Source organism: Eurosta solidaginis, chromosome 2, assembly GCF_040869045.1.
Source record: "Eurosta solidaginis isolate ZX-2024a chromosome 2, ASM4086904v1, whole genome shotgun sequence".
In the NCBI taxonomy this organism is placed as follows: Eukaryota; Metazoa; Arthropoda; class Insecta; order Diptera; family Tephritidae; genus Eurosta; species Eurosta solidaginis.
In genome coordinates, this window is record NC_090320.1 from 302,697,231 (window position 1) to 302,722,517 (window position 25,287).

At 34.2% G+C, this 25,287-nt stretch overlaps 1 protein-coding gene across 8 annotated transcripts in view; it reads left to right on the forward strand.

Moving 5' to 3' along the window:
- Positions 1-25,287, forward strand: part of LOC137241331 (ATP-binding cassette sub-family G member 1) — a 103,884-nt gene that overhangs the window by 76,975 nt on the left and 1,622 nt on the right. For all 8 annotated transcript variants that reach the window (XM_067768810.1, XM_067768809.1, XM_067768813.1 and 5 more), the window contains 9 exons: positions 10,618-10,735; positions 14,286-14,469; positions 15,681-15,826; positions 18,226-18,464; positions 19,965-20,236; positions 20,320-20,488; positions 20,550-20,650; positions 23,288-23,443; positions 23,593-23,801. In XM_067768810.1, coding sequence (XP_067624911.1) covers positions 10,618-10,735; positions 14,286-14,469; positions 15,681-15,826; positions 18,226-18,464; positions 19,965-20,236; positions 20,320-20,488; positions 20,550-20,650; positions 23,288-23,443; positions 23,593-23,801 — 1,594 coding nt within the window. The remainder of the gene's footprint in view (positions 1-10,617; positions 10,736-14,285; positions 14,470-15,680; positions 15,827-18,225; positions 18,465-19,964; positions 20,237-20,319; positions 20,489-20,549; positions 20,651-23,287; positions 23,444-23,592; positions 23,802-25,287) is intronic.

Below are 25,287 nucleotides of genomic sequence, written 5' to 3' on the forward strand. Positions count from 1 at the left end.
AATTTTAATAATCAATTAGTTAATCCCACGTATATAGTTTGCCTTAAATTGAAAGATTCCGCTCCACCTTTATAGTTTTAAATCCCAAAATTCTTTTACAAGAGCTATTGTTAAAGTTTTTTAGTCAAAATTCAACAAGACTGTGTCTGTATTAAAGGAAAAATTGCCTTCTATTTTTGGTCCATTTATATAAAGGTAGTCCTTAAAATTTTTTATCATCTTTTTATTTTCAATTTTTTCGTACTGCCGACAAAAAGGCAATTACAACATTGATTAGTAATGTAAGTAATTCCTAAGCGAAAATTCTTATCTTTATTTATTTGTTCAAAATAGCAAGATTTAAGAATATTAGAGGAATTTCTCTGACAACACTGGCGAAAACAACAGAATTCCACCTCGCATCATAAGAAGAGAATTCCACCTCGTTTGTCAGCTACTTAATTTGCACATCTGAAAATCGTGGCGAAATTCGCATACGCCTGAAAATCTAAAGGAATCGTGGTGAAAGTCGCGTACGCCTAAAAGTATGCAAGGACGTGCACTGAGTTGTATTAAAGGAAAAATTGCCTTCTATTTTTGGTCCATTTTTGGTAGTCCTTAACATTTTTTTTATCATCTTTTTATTTCGAATTCGTTTTAGTAGAAAAAAATTTTTGCTTATTACTTGAAAATATAGGTTTTTTTTGAAAATTTTTTTCTACTAAAACGAATTCGAAAAAAGAAAAACTGTCTGAATAAAAGTTGTTGGAAATATTCTGAACTTATTTTAGCTATAAAGAAAAAAAAATTCCATAAGAAATCGCCTTCAAAATATTGCAAAAAGCATGCAATAAGTGGAATATGCATTATTTGTTGCGTTCCAATGAAGCGTGATCCAGATGCGGATAGAAATTTAGCATGAACATGCAACAACAATGTGATCCATATAGATCAATTTGTTGTTACATTTGCATGTTAAATTTTTATCTGGATGACGACTGTTCATTGGAATGCGCGGATTATCTTTAATGACCGCATCAAAATGAAATTTGTCATGTTCACGAGTTTTGGTGCAAAAGTGAACCTCGTCACCATCGCGCAAAATGCTACATTTGTAAATATAATACCTATATGACACTACTTTATTTTCTCTGTATTTTTCTTGTATTTTCTCTTATATTTTTTGTCGCCCTCCCTCCTAATACGGTTTCAGTACTGGGGTAAGTGTGTAAACTATATTTCAAAAAACTCACGAAATACAAGAAAAATACAACCTAGTTCATTAAAAACTATGATGTAATAATAAAGGTGATGTCAACAACATAGCCTCACTTTTTCGGTAGCTCTATTTTGCAGTATTTCCTTCTGTATATTACAAAAGTATTAAATTTTGATTGCTTGACAATTTCTTTTCTGCAAAATTTTTTCTATAGGTATTCTTTTGGGGAACACAAAAGTTACGTTAAAGTTTTTGGCTAAAAAATTCCAATAGCGGCTTATATAGTTATACCTTTCTACTAAACGCATAGTAAAATATACTCCGATCGTAGTAGAAATCAAAGGCAGTTCTGCATGATAGACAACCCTCTAAAATATGCATGCCGAACTTGTCAAGGGGAAACGTCAATATTCATTTCATCATGATTAAAAACAAACCATGGCGCAACGATACAAGGTGGCAGCATGGGAAGCTGATTATACATTTTTTTTATTTGATTTGATACATCAACTTCCGGCTCAGTACGATTTTGACATTTGTCCATCGAATTTACAAAAACAAAGTACATGGAAATTGTATTTATGTTTGTAGGTATGTCACCATGCTGCCACCTTGTATCGTTCCGCCATGAAACAAACCGAGCCAGTTTGTATTTCGATAGGTTTTTTTGACATTCGCTCGTTTTTTCTTTATTTTTTCTGACAAATGAAAATTTTGTTTTTCGTTTGAAAATTTTGTGCACAAAAACACAACTAAAGTCAACTTTCTTGTGAAAAAAGTGTACCATTAGAGACCGAAATAATTTTCCCGTGTCATTTGCATTTTATTGTTAAAAATGTTAACGTAAAAAAAAAAAAATTTAAAACATAAACTTAAACATGTCAAACTCACTAATTTTGGGGGAATAGTTGTCTCGCTTTCTCACGGTAAATTTTTTTTTTTTGTATTTTGAAGTTCCGATAAAGTCTCGTCAGTTTTTCTAGCTTGGAACCCAGACAAAATAAAGAGCGGCCATGTAAGTATTATGAAACTATATCTGTGTTTCATTTCTAAGAACAGAATTCTCTTCTAAAGTGTTTTTGAAGCAAATCATGAAATAGGGAAATTTGAGAAATGACAGCCGATATAGACTGATATTCTACTCAGCAGTATACCTATACGGAGCATGATGCAAAAAAGAAGTTAGTTCCACTCAAAATTTTTTGACGTATTTGGGGACTTTTGAAGTTTCATAATGTTTGTTGTTTTGCCAGAAGCGTTGCCATACCGTTACTGTTTAAGGCGAAATTGTGGTTTTTCGGGATGGAAATTTCTTTTAGGATGAAAACGCAATGGTCATCTGAGACAATAATAATATACTTTAGCACGATTTATGTGCATACATAACGATTGAGAATACAGTAAAACTTAATTAATAATAAATTGGTTAATGACTCATATCTTTATGGCAGCTTCACCCTGTTCATTTTATACAATTGGTATTTACTGTATTTGGTATATACTTTGAAATTTATTTTAATTATGTTACAGGGTTTAAAAGAAAATTTTTGGATGTGTCTTTTTGATATTTTAGTAGCAATAAGAATTTTTCAATAAATATTGAATTTCAATTTTATGGTATTAAAATATCTAACAATTTTCAAAGATATAGACCCCTAGACAGAAAGAAATACACGAAAAATCCGGTTGTTCTAGCATAGCCCTATTATCATGCCCCTACAGTAGATATTTCTCAAAGCATGTTGAGAAAAAGTGTACCTCCAAAGTGTACACATCTATGTCAATGCTAAAAGGGCACAGAATGTGTATAGGCGGGGCTGCCTCAAGGTGACCCCTGGTACAACGGGCAAAAACACTCTCATACCTAGTGGCTAACCTGCAGAGCTACATGGTAATGTTTTCCCTAATAAATGGTTTAACAACTCCCTCCTCAAGCGCAACGCTTGAATTATTATACAATAAATAAAAAAAATGTGGACTTTTAGCCAATTTATCAAGAAATTGTGGTGTCGGTCTATAAGGACCTTTAAGGAAGCAATTGACAAACGTGTATGTTTTGTCAAAATATTCTGAGCAAACATACGGACACTTAATAAGGCTATATTCCCTTGCTTTGCATACTTCGATCCATGTTTCTTCCTCCAAAACAATTTTCGGGAGCTCGAAAAACTTATTAAAGACCTTCTTTTCTAGGCTGATATTGCGTATTAAAATATTTCCAACGCATGCGGCTAATTTGTTTTTTTTGTATTTAAAATAACTGAGAAAGTAATTTAGTCGTATTTGTTAATTTGAAATCCATCAAAATTAGAAAAGTTCGCTACATTTTTCAATCTGGTAGCTTGTTTTTGGTGAAATTGTCATTGTCCCCGCAAAAGTCAAGTGGCTAACGTCACACTAAATGGAACTACCTCCATTTTTTGTATCATGATACGGAGTAAGTATTTAGTTTACTCACTCTTAGTAAGAGAAGCAAATATTTACTCGATATTTATTTTAAACGTTTGCCATTTTTGACTGCTCGGGGCATTGTGAATCAAACTAAGTGTGATATCTTATCTGTCAACTGCCTGACAGCATGTTCAATATGGCTACTTTTAGCGTTTTGACAGTGTGTTCAATATGGCGGAGCATATGGCCGGCTATCTTCAGCGGGTGATAGAAAGAGATACAGAATGAGACAGCGATAGTCAATTACAAATCAGGTGATCCAATCACTTTGGAATTTTAACGTCTGTGCAGAAGATATCACCCTTAATTTGATTCACAATGGCTCGGGGTTTTAAAATTGCTTGTGGGATGCCAAAATATCATATCCTATATACCGCATTAATACAACCATACAACCATACAAGTAGGTACAAGAATTGTGGGATGCTTTAAGTTCTAGCTTTAGAAGCTCAGTTAGTTACACCATAGTGTACCTATACAAGTGTGTCAACTAAGCGATAAACATCAAAACTACAAACAGCGTCGCTCACCTGATGCAAATCTCAGGTCTAGAGTTGCATTTTTGGTACGTAAGAGTACTTCAAGCTGAGTTGTATTTGATAGCTTAATAAAACTTTGTAGTATTTAAAGATGAAATAGATGCATATATTTCCGCGGAAATAAGAATACTAGAAGATTTGTAGCCTGCAACAATGCGGAAACATACGGAAAGCAAAATTTATTTAAATTAGAGTCAAAACATAAAGCGCCACACGTGTAACATCGAAAAATTTCATATCTAAGGCTGCTTACACAAATGAATAAGGGCAAAATTATATAAACGCTTTGGTCGCTTCAAAGCAAAGATAACGTACGGCGTTTAGCTGGAGTCATTGGTGCCGTATGTCGTATCGCTGTATCCGTATCCCTAACGTAATCAGCTGTTTATCGTTACGACGGTAAACCAAAACCCAATTGGTTGGCTACGATACGGTTACGACCTTAGCGGCACCAATAATCGATTGCATTGATTCTCATAAGGTTGGTCGAATCAGCTGTTAAAAGGTTACCGATACGGTTGCCGATAAAGCACCAATGTCTCCAGCTTTTCACTGTTTTTCGTATGGCGTTGCCAAAGCGTAGTCACGCAACCAAAACATTTATGTAAATTTTTCGATACTTCGCCCGACAGATGAATTAATGAATGCAACACAACCAAAGCGTCTGTGTAAATCCGCCTTAATTTTTGTAGCTGTGGAAGTCTCCTGCAAATAAAATGGTGCTGTAAGTGCAAACAAATCAAACTCCTATATGATACTACTTTGTTTTCTATGTATTTTTCTTGTATTTTCTGTTATATTTTTTGTCGAGGGAGCCAATAAGGTTTCAGTACTGGTGTAAGTGTGTGGACTATATTTAAAAAAACTAACGAAATACAAGAAAAATACAACGTAGTTCATTAAAAACAAACCAGTTTGTATTTCGATAGGGTTTTTTGACATTAGGCCGTTTTTTCTTTATTTTTTCTGACAAATGAAAATTTTGTTTTTAGTTTCAAAATTTTGTGAGTAAAAACACAACTAAATTCAAAGTGTAAATTGTGTGTGCAAATGAGTTTTAAATAAGTGTACATTTTTAAGTTTTTCATAGTTAAGGAATTGACCTCCAGATTCTTGTGTTACACAAATATAGTGAACTTGGGTACAGAAATTCAAATTAAAAAGTTTTTCACAATAATTTGAAAAACTCTACGTTTTCTCTGCTTTTTACACTTAAAGGAGTAACCCTCCGTAATAAATTAAACTTTTAATGAAAATCAATAACTCTGAACTGAACACTTTTCGCCATGATATAAAATTAAAATGCTGTGGACAGGAGCAATAATTTTGTGACTACATAAACCCTGTTTCAATGTTGTTGTTGTTGTTGTAGCGATAAGGTTGCTCCCCGAAGGCTTTGGGGAGTGTTATCGATGTGATGGTCCTTTGCCGGATACAGATCCGGTACGCTCCGGTGCCACAGCACCATTAAGGTGCTGGCCCGACCATCTCGGGAACGATTTATGTGGCCACATTAAACCTTCAGGCCATCCCCTCCCTCCCCAACCCCAAGTTCCATAAGGAGCTTAGGGTCGCCAGAGCCTCGTCTGTTAGTGAAACAGGATTCGCCGCGGATAGGTGAGGTTGACAATTGGGTTTTGAGAAGCTATATGTTGCGCTGGCAACCTGCAGGGTTGCGCTACACAGCCCCTTGAATCTGGTATTTTAGTCGCCTCTTACGACAGGCATACCTACCGCGGGTATATTCTGACCCCCCCTAACCCTGTTTCAATCTTTTACGTCTCTGCACAGAACCCTAATTGACCATTTTCAACCGAGCCACATGGCAACCCAGATTTTCCCGTTATGATCACTTAATACGCCAATTACACGGCTCAAGTATCCTTGTGCCAATTACCAATTTGCACAATGATTTGCCCGGTGTGTGCACTGGTTGCGCTATTTGCGCAGAAAACTGCGCTAAAATCAAAACGATTTTGATATTTACGCATGTCTGCAAATATTGCACATGCTTTTTTCTTCGTGTGTGGTGAATCTTACACAGTTTACCTGTGGTTCCTGATAATATAACATCAGTAAATATTGCTTTAAAATGTTAATATCAGGCATGCTTAACCAACGAAACGATATCATTTCGTTACGATAATCAACGTTAATAAACGAAACGAAGTCATTTCGTTTCGTTTATTAACGTTAAGATCGTCAAATTAACGAAATGATTTCGTTTCGTTTTCTGCCATATCCAAACGAAATCAAATCGTTTATGTTGATTATTAATTTCAAACTATGCTGGCAAAGCTCATTGATGGCGGAGTCATTAAAGGTGAAAGCATTAGCCAAGCTGATTGCAACTTTTCTCATGAATTTTGACAGTACAAACATTTCTCAGAGTATTTTTGACATTACCACCAACGAATTACACAAACAAATTACATAGAGTTTGTGTGTGTATGTGCGCTCGTTGTTGCCACCTTACGGCTTCACCATGGCTATAGCATTGCCAGCACAATTCAAACATAAAGTATCACGTTTTTGTTAACGTTTTTAACGTTAACGAAAGCTTTTCGTTTCGGTTAAAAACGAGATACAATTTATCTTGATAATTTCTTTATCGATAATATTTCGAAGTGTTTCAACGGAAACGGTGGAAATTTTTTGATAAACGATTAGCTTAACGTTAAGGTGCATCCCTGGTTAATATCGAAGGCGCAAGGACCATCTCTAGCTTGTAACAGGAATTCACACAAATTCAATAATAAATAATAATTTTTTATACGAGTATGTAAAAATTTTCATTTGCACAAATTTGCGCAAGGTTTTTGTGTAATGTATGGGCCGTATAAGCGAGTGCCTGTCAGAATGAAGTCAACACACTTGTACTTGTACACTGTGAGTTACACCGGCCGCATTGAATTGATAAGGTCTATTCAGTTCGTTGACTGTTCACTTCATAGTCTTTCGGCACAGAGTTTATGCTGTGAAGATCTGTAGAAGCAAAGATGAAGGTCAATAGAGAATTCGTTGATTTTTGATTATTTAATATATATATGTACTTAATACAGAATTATTCAAACTTTTATATAAACTTCCACGTATAACGTAAATCAGTAAAGCCAATCGGGCCGTCATTACGGTAATTTAAAGTAAAATAAAATTATAGCTAAAAGATCGCAAGTTCTGGCTGCTATGGATTATTAATAATGTATAATTAATGAAGTATGTACTTCTTACTTTTATACTTTTTTTAATTTTCATGTTAAGCTCGGATAACCTTTTCTGTATAAGTTGCACAAATACCTATGTACAAACATTTCGCAGAATAAAAAATTCGGGGCCACTAACAAGAGTTCGCTTAGTTCATTTTGAGCACAAAAAGACCTTACCTTTAGCAATCGTTTTACGAAATAGTTGAGTTTTCAAAAATATCGGTCAAAATGGGGAAAGAGCCTAGGGTGAAAATTCACCCTAAATTATATTATAGTAAATTATATTATTATTTGTATCCTATGCTATGCTAAGGGTGAAACGGTATATTTGTTCTTATATTTGACAAGCTTATGGCACAACGATTACTTTGACAATTTTCCATAAAAATAATGTTCACAACTCTATATTACTAAGGCATTGCAACGCGTCTAGCTTTCATCCTATCCGTGATATGATGACTTTCGTTTCTATCCATCAACCTTTTACTTTTATTTATGCCAAAACGCACGTTTAACTATCGCCTTCCGCATTTTTAGAACTTTGGATTTGAAAATTGTCGCCTAGTTTTATTTTAATATTTCCAACATATCAATTTTTTTTCGTTTTCGTATAACAATGCTTCCTAGCAAATGTTTGAGAAAACTGCTTTTGGAAAAGTCACCAGACTCACGTTGCCGCAAGTATTTTGACGACTCCGAATCTGCGGTGTGCATAGGTCGTACACCCCAAAACATTTTGAACAAAAATAGAAAACTGAAAGTAAGGGGGCAGCTTGCGGAGAATGAGGAAGGTTATTATAAAAGGGAGTTGCAGTATCTGCAGCTACTATCCGATGCAGATTTAAGAAATTAAATACCCGGAAGTGATAATTTAACTTAAATGGGCCAGAGAGAATTTAAAGCGAGATTGGATTAACGTCTTCTTCACCGATGGATCATATTTTGTTGGTTTTGACTGTTGTTACTGTGTTTGGGGCTTTCCAATACCTACTAAATAAGGATTGTGCATCAACATATCTGCCTAATTTGAAAAAACTTGTATACTAGAGCGGGCCAAATTTATTGTTGAAAAGGCACATCCAGTTTCTGAATCTATGGATCATACTGAGTAATATTGCCCATGGGACCATAGGTCTGAAGTGAATTTCAAGCCTCCCTAATCAAGTGAGAAAATTTTGATATATGGTCACACGGACAATATTACTTAGTGTGACCCATAGATTCAGAAACTGGATGTGCACCTGAAGTTTGTTTTTCCCCATACAATTTGACCCGCCGTATTGTATACCCTTCGAAAAAGGTTTCTGTTTTTTAAGCTTTGTTTTAAATCCGTTTTACATTTTTTAAATTTTTCTAGTTGTGTTTCTGGTAATATTGTTTTTAAGGACTCTCGTAAAAAATGTAAATTGCTTTAACTTTTCTGAAAATCCAACACCTTTTTTCACATATATTCGTCAAAAAGCAATAATAAAAAAAAAAAAATAATAACCAATAGTTTTCACTAAGCTATTTAAAAAGAAATTGTAGGTATATGGATAGCTCAATATGAATTGGAAATGTACGTCAGACGTTCTAAAGATGGTCGGGCTAGCACCTGCTATCACTGACCAAGCCTAATTTAAAGGCATGTGACGCCAGAAGCCAGTGTCCAGGCATAATACCCGTCATAAGTCTACAGTCCTCTCTTTTTAGTGATAGAAGCAACTTTGTTAGTCTAAGGTTGTCAGACCTACACATAATTTTTGACACTTTACAGCCCCGCGCTTGAACCCACGCCTTCCCGCTTGGTCGATCATGTGCATTTCTCGCTTTCTCTTAATTTCGTCCAATCTAATTGGGACGTTTACGGAGCAAGCTTCAAAGGATGCACCCTTTTTAGCTAGTTTATCTGCTTTTTCATTCCCATCTATTCTCATATGCCCTGGGACCCAATATAGATGTATGCTTCTCCCAGCACCGATTCTTTCTAGAGACTGCTTACACTCTAAAACACTTTTAGATGCTGTGCTATGTGAGATTATTGCCTTAATTGTTGCTTGGCTGTCAATATAAAAGTTAACGTGGTTGCAGTTTAAGCTATTCTCTTCCAGTGTTTCTTCTGTTTTGGTTACGGGTAATATTTCCGCTTGGAAAACGCTACAGTAGTCTGACAGCTTGTAGGATCTATTTATTTCCGGATCAGCACAGTATACCAAAGACCCTACTCCTTCCACTACTTTGAAACCATCTGTGTACACATGTATCGCCTCGTCCGCCATTTGAGCACACTTGCGCCAACCATCCATCTCTATTGTGGCCAAAAATTGAGTTTAATTTCGAAACATTATTTTTTCTGGATCACTAACAAACTTTTGTTAGTCACATGTATATTGATATTGAAACTTATATTGGACTTTGCCCATTAAACTCTGGCTTTAAATGCTATTCCATACATATTTTTTTTTAAGTATTAATAAAACGTGTCTGCTAAAATACAAATCAATAAAAAAAAAAAACTAGGTACATACATTCATATAATAACAAAATGTTGAATTTCAAGTTGAAGGTAAAAAGAATAGCCGTTAGTACGGATTTTATAGACACCAAGGTCTGATTAGTCATGATGATTAGAATATTTATTTATTTACCTAAAACATGTAAACATAATATTTTTGACTTTTTTTGTGTATGAATGTAATTTCGACGCTTGTAAAGTATTTAAACATTATTTTCGAATTTCATTGAAGAAATAATAAACTGATTTGTTTATTTATTTAAATCATAAACACATTTCATGTGTAAGGCTTGTATGTATGTATGTAAGTTCACGCAGGCTTTTTATGAAATGAGGTTAAAATCCTATAAGCCCCTCGGCAGTGTTTGGCAAACACTCCGAGTATATTTCTGCCATGAGAAGCTTCTCAGTGGAAATTGATCTGCCTTGCAGATGCCGTTCGGAGTCGGCATAAAAGAAGTAGGTCCCATCCCGCCAATTTGTAGGAAAAATTAAAAAAAGGAGCACGACGCAAATTGGAAGAGAAGCTCGGCATAAAATATCTTCGGAGGTTATCGCGCCTTAATTTTTTTTATTATTTAAATTTTTTTTTGCCAATTTAATTTAGAAGCAATTTATTAAAAAATAAATATTTGTTTAGCGCTTAGGAACAACTTTTTTATTAGCTATGTTTTACGCATTTCGTTTTTCATTTTCTTCAACTGAATTTCATTCTTTAAATATTTTCAGCGAAGAAAGCGATATTGAAAGGAATTTCAGGCACTTTCCATTCCGGCCAATTGACTGCGATAATGGGCCCCTCAGGGGCTGGAAAATCCAGCTTAATGAATATTTTGACAGGTCTCACGTAAGTGCTTCGATGAAATTATGATAAAAGCGTTCAAAATTGTACAAACTTACACATTATTTTATGTCATTTAATATTAACTTACTTTATTAATTTACTTAGTTTTTTTGTTTTTATAACTCTTGACCTAAGCATTAGCGCAAGTTCAAATGTTATTAAAATAACAACTGCTTAATTGATTTATAGAAAATGCATACATTAAAACTTAATTCTTATTGTTATCAATACATTAACTAATATATAGCATATGTACATTAGGGTGATCCTTATAAATAAAAATATGTTTCAGTCTCACCTAGTGTTGTTCCGATACCGCCTTGTGCTCGAAACCTGTACTTATTTGAAGGAATCGAGGGAAAGAGTCGATACTTAAACAAGTTTCTTTACTGACGCAACGGTTTTTTGTACATAGCTTTTGTAAAAAAAAACAAAATTGGTTTCAAACTTCGGATTCTTAATCCTGGAATGAGTACGCGCCTATGGATACCCAATTGTAAATTTAAGGGTACATTTGCGGTTTGCCCCATACATTTCACTATTACCTTCGATTTCCCACTTCTCTGAATTTCCTTCAGTATATGAAAGATCAAATTTACAGCCTACGTTTGTTTTTATGTGCCGGTTAAATGGGAAACGAGTTTTCCTACGTTTTTTTTATGCGAACCAATATACATATGGGCAGAATGAAATATACTTGAAATCGAACGTTTTTCAGGTTATGATTTTGCGGTAATTGGCTTACGAAAAATCTTGGTACATGCGCAAAGTACGCATAGCTAATCGTATCGTAACAACACTAGTCTCATCCCTTCAAACGGTAATAGTAAGATCAAAAATATATATGTATATATAAATTTTAGTCCGGGATAGTGACGGTTAAGGGCTGTCGCACAGGGGTCAAAATTAAGATTTTTCTATGGACTCTCAATATATGTAAATTTTTGTATCTAATACCCAAAATCAATAACACTATACTGCCGTCCATAGCAAAAAGGCAGTAATGTCAGTAAAGTGTAAAAAGTCAAATCGGAGAAAATTTAAAAATTAAAATTGGGAAATTAAAGATTTTTGAAGTAAACATCAAATTTAAAACCGTGTTGTATTTATTATCATTTTTTTAAGTTGATTAGTAAATTGTAATCGCAGAAAGTTTTAGGTATTAAAATTCCTGAAAGGAAGTCCATTGACTGCCTTTTTGCTATGGACGGCAGTATAGTGGACGATATAAGTTCAAGTTCAGATTGCCCTATGAAGACAGAATACATATGTATATTAATTTTTTGAGTTCCCCATAAAAAATTATAAATTTGACCACAGTTCCACACGCCGTAGCCATCTTCATTCGATAAAAAAACGTGTGTGTGATATTTTTGCCCTTGATATTCAGCCCGGTTATAAATATTCCCTCGGAATTTTGTGCTCGCGGATTTTTTTATTCCCGCGGAAAAATTCCTCCAAGTCTTTTCTCCTAGGGAGAACAATAATTGGGGAATAGGAATTTCGAGTTTTCGAAGTCAGCTGTTTTGTCAATTGAAATTTTGTTACGCATTTCTTATTTTGTTTAAAAAATAGAAGAGTTTAATTATTGTTGCGAATTTGTTTGAAATTAAGAAATAAAATATAAACATTGCGCAGTATTCCATTTCATGTGGTATTCACTGAAATGAGTAATGAATTGGTGCCACAGCAATATCAACAAAGCAGCATAAGAAGAAGACGCAGGATAACACAAATCCGCCGGAGCTGCCTGCTTTCATCCAGCAAAGCAATTTTCTGGCGGCCAAGTCCAATTGTGTTCGCCTTTCGCCATATGCCAAAATCTATTTAATCCTTCTTAAAAAATCATTGCGCAATTTCTGGATGGCTGCATCAAATATACGAAGAGCTCTCCCGTTGCTTATGATATACTTTTCGACTTAAAATAAAGAATATTATGGTTGTTGTTGTTCTTATATTAACAGTGAGAATATTGTGGTAGAATATACATACATATTTTAGAACAAATTTTTTTACAAATAAGTATTCTTTCTTAAAAGAACCAATTTCCTTTAACTATTTTAATGCATTCCCTTTAATATAACAAGTGGAGAAACTCCTATGAAATGCCAGAGAAATCTCCCTCTCCCTCACATTCATAATACCTATTTTTAAGTTCCTGAACTTAAATTTGAAATTGTTTTGAACTGAAATTGAAGGTTTCGAATAGAGTTTTTGAGCTTTCATTTGTAATTTTTGACTTTAAATGAATTTCGAGTTGATGTTTTGATCATACAATTTGGAATTTTAACTAGCACTCTTGGAATTTTGAACTAAATTTCTGATTTTATGTTCCAAACTTCCTGAAAACAAAAATAATATTTCCTATTTCGAATTCGAAATTCAATTTCAAACTCTCCAAATTTAAAGAAAAAATTTCGAATGTATGTTCTGAACCAGAACTTCTGAATATTATTTAATTTTTTGATTTCAAATTGATTACTTGATCCATATCGGACTATTTGAATTTAAACTCTCTGAAATTAAATTTAAAATTTCGGATTTCGTATGAATGATTTGAACCAAGGTTCTTAATGTGAATATTCTGAGTTCTACATAACCGCTTTCCGCTTTTTCGAACATTATTCAGAATACGAGGAATGGGAGAAGGGAAAAAACTCGCACGGAATTTTTGTTTAGAATACGAAGAATGGGAGAAGGGAAAAACTCGCACGGAATTTTTGTTTAGAATGGGGGTATGTGGGTGGACAAAATTATTTACTTCATTTATGCGGATCACCCTGATGCATATGTATTCTTATTTATTAAGGTGGGCTAAATTTTTTGAACAAAATATGTTTGCTAACTCGTTTGATATATTCAAATTATATACAAACATAAATGTTTTTTAATAAAAAAATATATTATAACTTTGGTCGGTTGAATGAATACATAATAAAAAAGAGAAATAATCATGGCTAAACTTATTTTGTTGCGTTTTAACAAAATAGCATTAGGTTAAAATTTTTTTTATTCGGTGTCATACCTTACGACATTACTGCAACAACTTTATAAAATTTATATTTTTGAGACAATAGTAATGTTATTTTTGCATCTGTAAATGTTGGCAATCACTTACAATTGTGATTTATAATTTAATACAAATATTTACTCGGTTTTAAGGAAAGAATCATATAAACTTGTAACATTAAGAAAATATTAATAAATAAATATATGTATTCAAACGGCAAGGTAATATTAATATATGCCAAATTTTGTAATGCGTTGTAAAGTACTTATAAATTACGTATGTACTTTGGTAGGTGTTTTAAAAGACATAGCAGATAAAAGAGGAAGAGAACGCCCTACCTAGCTGGAGTGTAATAAAATATGTACAAACATTTTTTTATTTAAAAAAACTCGAAGTCAAAGCTCTTTTTTAAACTATAGTTTATTCCAAATTTTATCTTAGAAGCTTCTATATAATTCGAAAATATCATACGGTTCAGCTAACAGATACCCACCTTAATATGTATCATTCAACTTCAAGTTAGTCTTTTCTATTGACCCACAGCAAAAATGGCGTTAGCGGTAATGTGAACTTTGGCGATTCACCGACAAAGTCACGTAAACTTTGTTGTTACATAATGCAAGACGATCATTTTCATTCGTGGTTCACGGTCGAGGAGACAATGCTGCTGGCAGCACAATTGAAAATCTCAAACGATTCAATGAATATGAAGGAAAAGAAAATGTTGGTAAGTAAAGATAAAAATAAAACATATAAATGCCGGTTCTGTAATTTATTGATGCTACTAGCAAATCTGGAACTGTGACGGTATTAATGAAAGACCCTTGGTACAATTCTTTAACCTATTTGGCGAACGATTACTCAGGTGGACGAATTGCAGACCCAGAAAAGAGCTTGTATTTTTGTAAAGGCTGAAACCGGGGTCAGATTTTTTGGATTGGTTCTGGTTTTCTTTGAAAGTGCTGGAAACACGTTTTTCTACATTCACTGTGTTTTTCGCTACAAATACTTCTTTTTATTACAAAAAAAAAAAAAAAAAAAACGAATAACATTTGAAAAAGCAAACATTTTGCTTGAAAATGTAGTATTATTTTTTGGAATGCTCCCTTTGCGATTTTAGATATTGTTCTTTAAAAACTGTAGGATTGAGTTTGCGATATTTTATCCATAGAAAATTTTTTCACTAATTTGAATTCTACTTTTTGGTGTAAGTAACTGCTTGTAGGGAGATTCATACCTGAAATAAAATTATATTAAACTAATGAAACTAAACATTTAAGCTAAAAGGAAAATTATATCGACTACTCCTAAACAACTCAAAACCCAATATAAGAAAATCTGCCTAAAATTGCTTTTGTTATCGAATATCGGAGAAATGAAAAAGCGATTAAATATGAGTTAAATGAATACGATTTAAACCGGAATACGTAGCTTTTTAATGAAAATTAATTTTCGTGGCAAAATTGCGTAAAAACACGCTTTTCGTACCTTTATGTATGTTAAAATATCCCGAAAAGCAGATTCAAATGGAAAAATCTTAGTCGATATTCATATTCAGAAGGCCGAACACCCTTAGAAAACTATCAAGTCATTTCTGGATCTGAAAAATTTTTGAATATTTTCGGCCTGTGTTTTCATTTGATCCAGCGATTATGTTCTCCCGCAATAAACTTTGCGTTACTATTAAAAAGTACTGATGATACAATTTTTTGGGTAAATTTTACAGAATACGTAAAACGCAGTATGTGTCGCTAAGTTGCGATATAGATGATAAATTTGTCGCTAGAAAGCTAAAAAAATCCCCGATGCTTGGGCCAAAAAACTTAATTTTGTGGGATCGAAACTTAACTTAGTTGTAATATTCTTGAATAATAAAATTGTTGCAAAAATATTTTAATATACAAAAATAAATGAATGTATTTCCTTATTTTCATCTAGATCGAATACTTATTGGATACTTTAAAATTATCACAAACTAAGTTAACGCGCTGCGGAAATTTGTCTGGCGGTCAAAAGAAGCGCTTATCAATTGCCTTGGAATTAATTGACAATCCAGCGGTGCTATTTTTGGATGAGCCAACAACGTGAGCTTTACTTTCATTCGTTTTTGAAGTACATTAGGGCGGTCAAAAGAAAAACAGGAAATTTGTTCTCGCATATTTGAGTAAACACATATATACATACATGAAATATGTAGGTTATTTCATACATCCGCGCACAAACGAACTGCACTTAAAGCCCCGACACATAAGTACTTTTTCATATAGATGAGTTTAACACAAGCTTATGCATTATGAGTAGATTGCACGTATTTTTATGGAGAACGGTAAAATGAGCGACAGTGGCGCCATCTGATATTGAAAAGTAGCCATCTCCCAAATATTGTTCCAAGCAAATCATAAGAAGAAGAATTTGACATTTGCTTTGGCTAAGGGTGTTGGCACACTTTGCAAGTGAAATTATTTTTCCTACTGGTTGGTAAATTTTCTATCATTTTTCGCAATTAAAAACTGCAATACAGCAATCGAATACGACACAAAAATGTTAGCAAGTATTTTTGTTGTATAAGGAGAATGTTTATAACAGTGATTCGCGAAATTTTTTATGTGAATGGGCAAGGCGTAATAAACTTCAATTGCCATTTGGTTGATTGTGCCGATGTTATTGGAATGCATAAGCTTTTGTTAAACGCATCTATATGAAAAATGTCATTGTGTCACGGCCTTTATGATCGCTTGGTGGTTTGTTTGCTACTGATCTTTCGTGTGGTTGTGAAAGACCGAGTTATTCTCACAGCCAGCTCGGCCATAGTGTACAAGTACAAGTGTGTTGACTTATCTGTCAAGCATTCTGACAGGCACTCGCTGGATTCGGAATGACAGCGAATTCAAAATGGATACCATTACCGAGTGCGCCGAATGATTGAAAAATTGAAAAAATCGATACGATTGGTAGTCAAAAATGTTGTCGTTGAGACCAAAAATGCGACTCTAGACCTGAGATTTCCATCAGGTGAGCGAGGCTGTTTGTAGTTTTGACGTTTATCGCTTAGTGAACACACTTGGTATAGGTACACTATGAGCTCGGCGAGACATGTCGTTAGATGTTGTTGTGCCACCACCACTTTTCTGAAATTTTTTATATGTAGCTTCATCTATATAACCCTTATAAAAAAGTATAGCTCAGATAGCGTCATAGATATAAAGATTTAAAAAACCAGTGGTGGGGAAGGGGAATGCCACACTGCACGAAAAAAATGACAGTGTAAAGGCAACAATTCCTCATGCTAATTGCAATGTAAGTTAAAAATTATAAACTTTTGTAGGAATAGTGCTTAATTACTTAATGTGTTTCCCGTTAAATTCACAGCAGAAATATAGAATTAATAATGTCATGTTTCACATTACAATAACAATTTTCACCGTTTCACCTACATTTAAAATTATAGATTCGAAATGCCTTTTCGGTGACATTTCAAATTCGTGGCATGTAGTTTTAATGTTAAAAAATGTTGACGTTTTCATGTACGTACATTTTTAAAGTATTTTCTACATTATAGCAATGTTGATTCTAAGATTTGCACTTATCACTTCATAGTGAAAAAGTTTACATTGGCATAATATCAAAAGATTAGATATCGATAAATTACTGGTTTGGGCTGAATAGTGTTAAAATAATTAAAATATGTTCGAGGAATAACTGTTCCCAGAAACGTGCAATCGTAATTGTTCTAGTACATCCTCCCAAGATTTTAGATATTTGAAAATTCTAAAAATGTTATATCCCATCACCGTTTCATAATGAGTCGTAGCTCAAAGTTTGTGTTTCTGGCAGTGGTACATTTCAGATTTTTTATAAAAACCGGATAGATACCAACAATTTCAAAATCCATGTCCTATGAATCAAAAAACACCCAACTTGCACAATATTTCGCTAACCTTTTGCGAAAAAAATTATGCAAACGCAAAAGATAATAGAATTTTCAAAAAATTATATCTTTCGGTTGCTCCAAATGATATAAAGAGATATCCCAATTTCTTTCAGCATTGCCAATTAAGAAGAAATTACTTATCTAACTAAGAAATTGTCCATGAAAATTCATGAATATTTTATATAATAAAACGATGATTTTGAAAACTTTGAATTCAATTTCAGATAGTGTCCCGAATTATTAAAGGTTTTCGAGTAAATTTTTTCGGGTGCCGTAACTTAATGTTTAGTTAGAGCACATGGCTGTGATGCCGATAAGAACGCTCGAAATAAGTAATTCAAAATACTCTTTTATTTTTAACAATGCAACTTTTTTATCAGTCGAGTGGTTTAAATTGTTTGAAGTTATGTCAGGTAAAAAAATTTTTTTTCACCCTAATATGCATACAAATGTATATATTTTCGTAGATATATGTGCACATGTTTAAATAATATTCCTAAATTTTTTTGATTTATCACTTTTCTTTTATTAATTATTTTTCTCCAATTTAAGGGGTTTAGATAGCTCGGCCTCTTTCGATACCATACAACTTTTGCAAACTCTATCCAATGAGGGCCGTACAATTGTTTGTACAATTCATCAACCTTCGTCCCCTATTTATAATTTATTTAACCAAATTTATGTGCTGAGTAAGGGGTGTTGCACGTACCAAGGTACGCCGCAGAATACAATCGAGTTTTTAAAAACCGTCGGTTTGGATTGTCCAACCTATCACAACCCAGCTGATTTTTGTAAGTATATAATGCTGAGCTTTAAAAAATAGTAAAACAAAAATTATTTATGTTTATAAGTATTCAGTTTTTTTTGAGATTGTTAAGCGTCTGGCAAACTTGTCATATCCATATCCATATAAAACAGCTGATCCAACCAACCTTATGATAATTAATGTAATTGGTTAATGGTACCATACCGTAAAGCTCTAGCCATAACCGTAGCATAGCCAATCTATTAGCCAATTTAAAATACGTACGTGAATTAAGCGGTTGTGTAGATCAACCCTTTGAAGAGTTTTCCAGCGAAATGTATAGCTTCTTCAAACCGATTGTCAACTCATCTACCCGTGGCGAATCCTGTTTCTTCAACAGTGCGGGGTTCTGTCGATCCTAAGTTCCTCATGGAACTAGGGGTGGCGAGTGACATCACCTAGAAGTTTTAATGTGGTCATATTAAATCGTTCCTGAGATGGCCGGGCTTGTACCTTAAGTGTTTGTGACCATCACTCCCAAAACCTTCGGTGAGAGCTTTTATCGCTATAAAAACAAGAACAAGAACAACAGTAACAACAATTGGTTTTTCGTTTTTCGCAATAACCTATAAATATTTGAGTTGATGAATTTATTAGCTTTTTGATATTAAATTTTTTGTTTTGGATACGTTTTGACTTATCCATTTTGCAATTTGTTACTAATTTTTTGCTTTTTATGACATTGTCAAATTTTTAGGGTTAGGGCACCCAATAACTGATGCCAAAAGATATGGTTAAGTAAAAATATGGTCATCAACCTGGATCGATTTGTATGGACGAAAGTTAACCGATATTGGGCCATCAATTTTTCGATAGGATTTGGGCTTAGGAAAAAAAGTTCCATTACGCATACCCAAAAAAATAATTTTCAAGCCTGCGAAAAAAATGGCGAAAGGGTAAATTTTTCGACCAAAAAACCCCCCAAAATCCAAAAATATTTTTTTTTTAAAAACTGTTGTAAAAACGTTGGCGATAACATATTTAAAAAAAATGTATTATTTTGGTTTTGGGGGTGTTTTGGTCGAAAAATTTACCCTTTCGCAATTTTTTTTTTCGCAGGCTCGAAATTTATTTTTTAGGGTATGCGTAGTGGAACTTTTTTTCCTGAACCCAAATCCTATAGAAAAATCGATGGCGCGATATCGGTTAATAAATCGACCCAATCTAATGGTCATGACTAAGGTATTATGACTATGTCAGCTTTGCCAGGATCTTTATACCGCACGCCTACGTCTAAGCCAAGCTTACTCCAACCTATCCATTTGGAAATGCATACTATCGAGCTAAGTAAAAACTAAGCGCTCATTAGCGCAGGCAGTTTTCCGTATTTTCGAATTAAATGTGAAAAAGAGTCCAATTGTATGTACTTCTCCGAATTGATATCATCCATATTTCTTAATATTGTAGATAAGCCTTGAGACCATGCAACTCTTTATATAAATAGATAAATTAACAGTTTTAAATATTAAAAAAAAATTTTTTTTAGTGATGGAGTGCGTGAACGGAGAATATGGCGATTACACAGATCATTTAGCGGCTGCTGCCAGACAAGCTAAATGGCGACATGACAAAGAACTACAATCAGGCGATTTGTACGGTGTACAAATTGTTAAAATGATGAAAACTCATAAAGAAAAGCGCCCCTCAACAACATCAGCCCAGCCTTTGTCAGCTACAAAACATATTTACCCTCCGCCAGAATGGATACGTCTGTGGCTGTTGATCGGTCGTTGTCATGTACAATTTTTTAGAGATTGGGTTAGTGAAAGGTCTTCGCTGATTAAGCACATTGTTGTTATTTATAAATTTGTATTATCTTTCTTCCTACTTGCAAATCACAGACGGTGACCTACTTAAAGTTAGCCGTGCATGTAGTTTGTGCTGTGTTGATTGGTGCACTCTTTGGCGACTCTGGTTCAAATGCAACAAAACAGATTGCAAACTTAGGTTCATTCACAATACATTGTGTGTATTTGTGGTATACGACTATGATGCCGGGCCTATTAAGATGTACGTAAATGTAAAAAAATCGATTTTAAATTAATTGCTAATATTTTGAATTACTTCACAGTTCCTCAAGAAATTGACATCGTCAAAAAAGAAACTTTTAACAATTGGTATAAATTGCGCACATACTATATGGCAACACTTATCACCTCGACACCGGTGCATGTGAGTATACAAATCAAAGGCCGATTTCTTATTTCTAGAAATTATTTGACAGATAAACATATTTTAAAGCTTGACCACAAGGAACCTACTTTCAAGTCCAAATAATTCACTACTTTGTTAGCGAAGTGGACAGGCCATTTTTAGCTCTTATTTTAATGCTTAAAGTTTATTGTTGGTCATACTGCAACTGGCTCATTCCATTTCAAGACAACCGGTCCGCACGGGACATGATTTTTGATTTCGATGATTGTTCTTTGGTCAAAATAATGAAACACGTGTTTTTTTGCCTCATAACATTTTTTTTTCAGATTTATCGGCAATTGAATTCGATAAAATGCAATCGATATTTTATTAAACTAATTTTTCAACTGTCAATAACTTTGTCAAAAATTAACCGATTCTCATTATTTTTTCATTGAAATGTTCGTTATTGCATTTAGGTAGGTAGGTGAAATGGCTGCGACCCTGGTCGCCCAAGTAGCTATTTAAAGCCGTTTTGATGCCATGTAACTCGTCTAAAAACCTACGGAATGTCAATGTATTACACATAAAGTGTTCTACTGTCTCCCTGGCATTTGGATATTTGCAGCTTCTGCAGTAGTCGTTATATGGAATGTCCATCTTTTCCGCATGCGTACCTACTGCCCAATGGCCGGTGCATACTGCTATCAGTTTGCGTGTGTTAGCCCTGGATTTGTTCAGAAGACTTCTCGTCCTCTTTCCATCATAGTTTGGCCAAATGGATTTTGATATTGCACAGGTGGTGATGTTATTCCACTTTGTTTGTACTTTCTTCAAGTAGAAGCTTTGGATATTCCCCTTGGCTACTGCTAAGGGTATGCCTACTTCGACACTGGTTATTTCCTCGTTCATCTCCGATGAGCCCCTGCGTGCTAGCTCGTCGGCTTTCTCGTTTCCAGAGAACGCGTAGTTCTAGATTGGTGGATAACTGGGATATGAGTCGCTTACAAGCGCACACTAATTTTGAGTTAATGTGTGGCGAGGAAAGCGCTTTTATCGCTGCTTGGCTATCCGACAGGATTTACTTTTATATAAATTTATAAACAATAGCATATAGTATAGTATAGCATTTTTTTTTTGGCATTGATCGCCTTGTATGTTGATATGTATTGCATCAATGCTACTTTTTCATAGACCGGGTCACATATGGTAAAAAAGTTTAATATTCAAAATTTCATGTTTCGAAATCAACGAATTTTGGCTAATGGGCATTTAGCCAAGTTGAAATATATGCTGTTCACTCAGTATGGAAAAAGTTTAGACGAAAAAAAAACCTTTTTTTGAAATATTAATTTTTGAAAAAAAATCATAAATTTTTAAGCTGTATGCTATTGTTTATAAATTTATATAAAACTAAAAGTAATAACGAACATTTCAAAGAAAAAATAATGAGAATCGGTTAATTTTTGACAAAGCAATTGTATGCTGATATGCATTGCATCAATAAATGGGGAAAGAATGATTAAGATTAAAAAATTCATTTCTCGAAAACAAAGAGTTTTGGCTAATTCGCAATAGCCAAGTTGAAATATAAACTGTTCACTCAATATAGAAAAAGTGTAAACAAAAAAAAATAATCTTTTTTGAGATATTAATTTTTGAAAAATCTCATACATTTTTACTAAATACTAAAAAAACAAATTTTTAAACTATATGCTATTGTTTACAAATTTATGCAAAGCAAATGTAATAACGAACATTTCAAAGAAAAAGTCATGAAAATCGGTTAATTTTTGACAAAGTTATTGACAGTTGAAAAAATAGGTGAATAAAATATCGATTGCATTTTATCGAATTCAATTGTCGATAAATGCGGAAAAAAATTTTTATGAGGAAAAACAACAACACGTGTTTCATTATTTTGACCAAAGAACAACATATTAAAATTTCATCGAAATCAAAAATCATGTCCCGCGCGGACCGGTTGTCTTGAAATGGAATGAACCAACTTCAATTATTCTGTATCTAATAAGATCTTTAAAGCATAATTTTCTTAGCAATGTCCATTGCCATTTTGTTACCTTGTATTTATTTATTTATGTATTTGTCTTCGATTCTCTGTTTCGGTGAGCGAAAAACCCGAATTTAGTAAAAACATGGTGCTGAATCAATTAACACCGAATGAGAGGATTTGACCTCTAAATTTTTATTTTACCATTCCACGTGTAATACCGCCTTCAGTTTTTATTTGCACGAAAAAAAAGGTTATAGTATTGAGCACATCATAAACAACACTATCCATCCTTGTATAAATGTAGATTACCTGCACTTATACCCAAAATATTACCTATTAGAATCCCAATTTTATTTGGTAATGGTCAAGAAATGCAAAATTTTTAGTGATAGTTAAATTTTTTTTGTTTACTATAACTTAAGTATTTTTCACTATCACTAAATTTTTAGTGGCTAGTGCATTTTAGTGATATTGCAAAAATAACCAAACCCTTATTAGCGTTAACCGACTTTGGCAGTCTTGTTGCAAAGTGAGCTTTACATTGCTGCCTTAGCGACAATGGTTACCTTGAAATTTATTTTAACTTTTAGTTAATCATAATAAATGTGGTCTAGACTACGATATACAAATCTTCTTATCATATTTGAACTTCTCTTACACAGATTATATTTTCCATGACTTACATAACGGTCGCCTACTTAATGACAGATCAGCCATTCGAGATTGAACGTTATGTGAAATTTATGTTGGCAGCTGTTATAGTGACTATATGCGCCGATGGATTGGGTATACTTTTGGGGACATTACTAAACCCAGTAGTAAGTAAATGCGTTAATAATAATAATGTTAGACCTCAGTGTTCTATGTAAAAGAAGTACTAAAGGAAATATGTGATATGAAAATACTTAAGAGGCAAAGCTTGCTTAACAAAAAGTGTGTGTTGAATAACGTCTATATTTTCTTACAGAATGGCACGTTTATTGGCGCCATATTGACTTGTACCATGCTTATGTTCTCCGGATTTCTTATACTTCTCACGCACATGTCCAGTTTAATGCGTGTCCTTTCGTATTTCTCACCGATTCGTTATGCTCTGGAAAGTATGGTGTTGGCAATGTATTCCAATGATCGTGAGAATATTGCTTGTCCGATAGATGTTATGTATTGTCATTTTAAGTAAGTAATCATATATCGTTCTTAAAAAAATATATATTTACCAGAAGTTGAACGTAACAAGGGGAAAAAGTAATAAGCAGGAATGTAAATAGGAAACCGGTGAACGAGGATTGAGTTATAGAGGAAAATTGAGCAAAAGAGCGCGATGAAAAGGAGGGGAACCATAGAGGGGGAGAAGCTAATAAGGGCGGCGCGGTTGCCAGGTCTCGATACTTCTAGTATTTGCCAAGAGGACGGATTTATTCTACAACATTAGTCCTGGCTCCTGATTGGGGTTCTTACGTTTGGTCGTCAAACTGATTTTGAATCACTATGGACACATTCAGTATCAACCTAATATAACCTCTAACGAGAGTCCAAGGAAACTTGCAATTTCAACAGTGCGGATAAGAGGAAAAGGCGTCTTATAGGCATAGAGGTCCGCCGTTTTGGGGGTTTCTATGAGGACCTTTTTCTGCTCTTTTTCTTTATACGGTGAAGTTTTCAGGTGCCGTATTTCTTCATAACTCTTGCGGAGATGACTTCTTAAGTTTCTGGGAGGCCGGACATCTTCAATCAGATGCCTGTTGGGATGCCCAAATTTGTAGGTATTCAGCAGAAACTGTTTGTTCAGCATTTCATTTCTCTCTCTTATGGGGAGTACTCTCGCCCCACTGGGTAAATATGTTCTGGGGTAGTGGTAACGAAATTTTAAAATTTTACTACGGCTCTGAGTTTTAGGTACAGTTGCGGATGCATGCTAGCCAAAATGTCGGTAGCCTAGCCAGTGTAGGATACAATGGTACCTCCTTCTGGTGGTGAAGCCAGCTTCGATATGTAGAGGTGAAACAAAAGCGGGGCACCCTTTGTTTAATTATTCTGGGTTTAGATGTTACGCTCCTGAATTGCACCGATGCTTTTCTACCAGACAGTTAATTTGCTTTCCACATTTTCCTTCCTTAGAAGGAAGAGTGGATCCTTCCAAGTCTTGCAGTAACGTGCCCTTCTTGATTGTATCAAAGGCTTTTTATAAGTCTGATTCGAGTGTCTTGGATACCGGCGATAGGAGAGATATCGGACGATATGAGTCTCCCACAATAGCTAGTTTTCCAGGCATTAGTAGCTGTAACACCTCCGCTATTTTCTATTTTTCGGGGATGACGATGGTGGCTAAAGACAAGTTGAAGACATGTGCTAGTTTTTTCAATACCTCATTGCCAAGGTTTTTAAGCATCGGCATGGCTATAACGTCTGGGTCCACTGCCGTGGGTGTTTTAGCATGTTTGATGGCTTCTTCGAACTATGTGGCGGATAGCATTTTATCGCCAAAGACGATGAATATTTTGTCTTTGTGCCAAGCCGGGTGTGATAGGGACTTTACGGTAGACCATTGCTTACCTACAGAGAGGTTACAATTCTTTAAATGCTCCTCCAATTTCGCCCGCTTTTATTTGTCCACAAACTGGCTGATGCATTGGTTTATGTCCCTTATTTTGGGGTCGCCGGC